This window comes from Anopheles darlingi, chromosome 2 (assembly GCF_943734745.1).
Source record: "Anopheles darlingi chromosome 2, idAnoDarlMG_H_01, whole genome shotgun sequence".
Lineage (NCBI taxonomy): Eukaryota > Metazoa > Arthropoda > Insecta > Diptera > Culicidae > Anopheles > Anopheles darlingi.
Window position 1 is genome coordinate 66,018,557 of NC_064874.1, and position 2,500 is coordinate 66,021,056.

General features: G+C 52.7%; 1 protein-coding gene across 4 annotated transcripts in view; it reads right to left on the reverse strand.

Moving 5' to 3' along the window:
• Positions 1–2,500, reverse strand: part of LOC125950670 (GTPase-activating protein CdGAPr) — a 78,737-nt gene that overhangs the window by 6,007 nt on the left and 70,230 nt on the right. For 3 of the 4 annotated variants that reach the window (XM_049678864.1, XM_049678863.1, XM_049678866.1), the window contains exons 5-7: positions 2,129–2,457; positions 1,417–2,042; positions 1–1,076 (exon numbers count right to left, since the gene is read on the reverse strand). The exon at positions 1–1,076 is cut by the window's left edge and continues 2,212 nt beyond it. In XM_049678864.1, coding sequence (XP_049534821.1) covers positions 1–1,076; positions 1,417–2,042; positions 2,129–2,457 — 2,031 coding nt within the window. The remainder of the gene's footprint in view (positions 1,077–1,416; positions 2,043–2,128; positions 2,458–2,500) is intronic. The other variant, XM_049678865.1, reaches the window with a different exon arrangement.

The window sequence follows — 2,500 nt, forward strand, 5'->3', positions numbered from 1 at the left end:
TCTCATCCACCGTTGGTGGAACGAGTACGTTCTCGTAGATACTGCGGCGCTCCCTGCGATACTCTTCCTCGGCGATCAACTCGGTCGAATCGCCAACGATCTCACGAGGAGCGATTTGTCTTTCCGGCGTTACCGGGGGCGTTGCGAACATGTTGCCTTCCTGCTCCTTGCGCACCGGCGAGCGAACGTTGTATGTGATGTTGATGGTTGCCTTGATCGGTGTGCCGGGTTTCGGCTTTTGACCGAACGTGGCCATCTCGACCGGTCCGACGACACCACCAGCCGTCGTTCCTTCGCCCGCACCATTCGGCGATAGATCCGGGTGTAGGTTCTGATAGCCGAAATCACTGGGCGTCATCGATTGACTAGTGTTGGTGGTGTTCGTGTTGGTCGTCGTGTTCGTGTCGGAGGTGAAGTTCGAGGCACTTAGCTTCGAGGTGCTGCCGCTCAGATCGAGCGAAAGATCCCGCTTCATGGCCTTCAGATCGGCGGAACAACGCTTACTTGGCTTCGGTACAACCGGCGGTGGCCCCGAACCATCCGCCGTCTCTTTGGCATTCTGTAGCTCGAGATGAGCGACCAGGGCACCGGCAATGTCCATTTCATCGTAGATGGGCGTGTGCACTCCGTTACTGGTCGTGTCCGTTGGCGTGTCGGTAGAGCTGGTGGACCCTACCAGCAGTGAGTAGCAGGGGCTCGCTCCTGTCGGTGACTGGGGTGTACCAGCAGTGACGGCACTCGGTTGCAACTTTAATCCACTACCCGACGAAGGCGGTGCAGATGGTGTTGGTTTCATCTGACCATTCGGATGATGGTGCTGCTGCGAGACAGGGTGATGGTGATGATGGTGATGATGATGATGATGATGATGAGGTTGCTGATGGCCAGTTTGGGCAAAGGATTCGCCCATGGCCGATCGCCGCAGCACGTTCTCGGAGCAACTACGCGGTACCGAATCACCATCAACACCGCCTTCGATGCTTCGAGCGTCCGTTACCGACGCCGTCACCGGCTGATGGTAGCTGTAACGGCCAGGATATTTCGGAGGTTTCGATTGACCGGAAGTAAGCAGAAAACTGCAAAACATAAAAGTAAAACAAGGATAGAATCGAGGGGTGACGGAAAGAGCAACAAGGACAGGGGGACAGTTTGAACGCCACGCAACTACGAAGAGAGATAGAGCGAGAGTGAAAGGTATTTGGGGAAAGGTTAAGCCAAGACATGCCAGATATGCTCTTATACATACGTCTAAAATTTACGCTAGGGATTTAGAAACAGGAGCATGGATATATAGAGAGAGATAGCGAAAGAGATAGAATAAACGCCGAAAAAACTCCGAAACAAATTTTAATCGCTGGCCTGAATTTTGACTATCCGCGTGTCCCAGAAATGAGATGCAAATGCAGACTAATTTACCTTTCATACAAGGAACTTTCGTTCTTCTTCAGCACCGGCATGGTTCCGGATACGGTTTGCTCATCGACGTTCATTGATTGCACCTTTGCGGACGTGGATTGCTGCTGTGCGGCATCCTTTTTTCCCTTGACACCAGAACCAGGATAGCTAAAACGTGTCTCCTTGATCGGAGATGTGTCATATTTCGCCTGGCCGTACTGTGTTCCTGGGTAAGAATTTCTTAGGCCCACCATCTCACCGGCTGATCCCTGGTCTCGTTCGTCGGGCTCATCTTGCGGAGCACTATGCACCTGCGCACTGGTGAAGATGGTGTTCAGCACAGCCGTACTGGAGGTGGTGGAATCACCACCAGCACCACCACTTCCGATCACCGTGTGTTCGGGGGTATTGCAATCGATGAACTGAATATCGCTCAATTGATCCTCTAGCTTATAGCGTTTACAAAGGCTTTCATCATCCTGCAGGCCGGCGTTTTCACCGGTCGGATCACCCACCATGTTCCACTGCTTGGCAGCATCGGTCGGACTGGGAATGTTAAGGCGTGGCTGCTTCTTGGGACTCGGATTAACACTGTTGCCACTGCCGATGTAATCTTCTGGTCGCGCTCTCAGTGTCCGGCGTACCGACTGCAGGGGGGAAAAGGAAAATGATCCATGTTACTCCCAGTGCTAGCCACGAATCATGCTCAAATGAAGGAGATCATCGCACGTACCTCCTTCGCTACCTTAGGACTACTCACGAGGCTTTCGCTTTCGGAGAAAATCCTCATTTCTGGCTCCTCCCGATCAAAGTTCAGCCCCAGCTCGGACAGCTCGCGTGATGGACATGTCACAGCACCACCGTTGCCGGTGGAAGTCGTTCCGCCAGTTCCGGTTCCACCGCGCATCGGTGATTGCAGCAAATCAAAGTACGAATCATGCGATACTGATCGACTGTGACCGGTAGTCCGTATGCTGTCGACTGAGTTGGACCGCATGCAGCTGCTTTCGATGGCAAGATTTTTACCATCAAATAGATCCACACCGGACGAGAATAGCAAACCTGCAAAGGAAAGAAAAAATCGATCCATTATTAGCCACTTTCC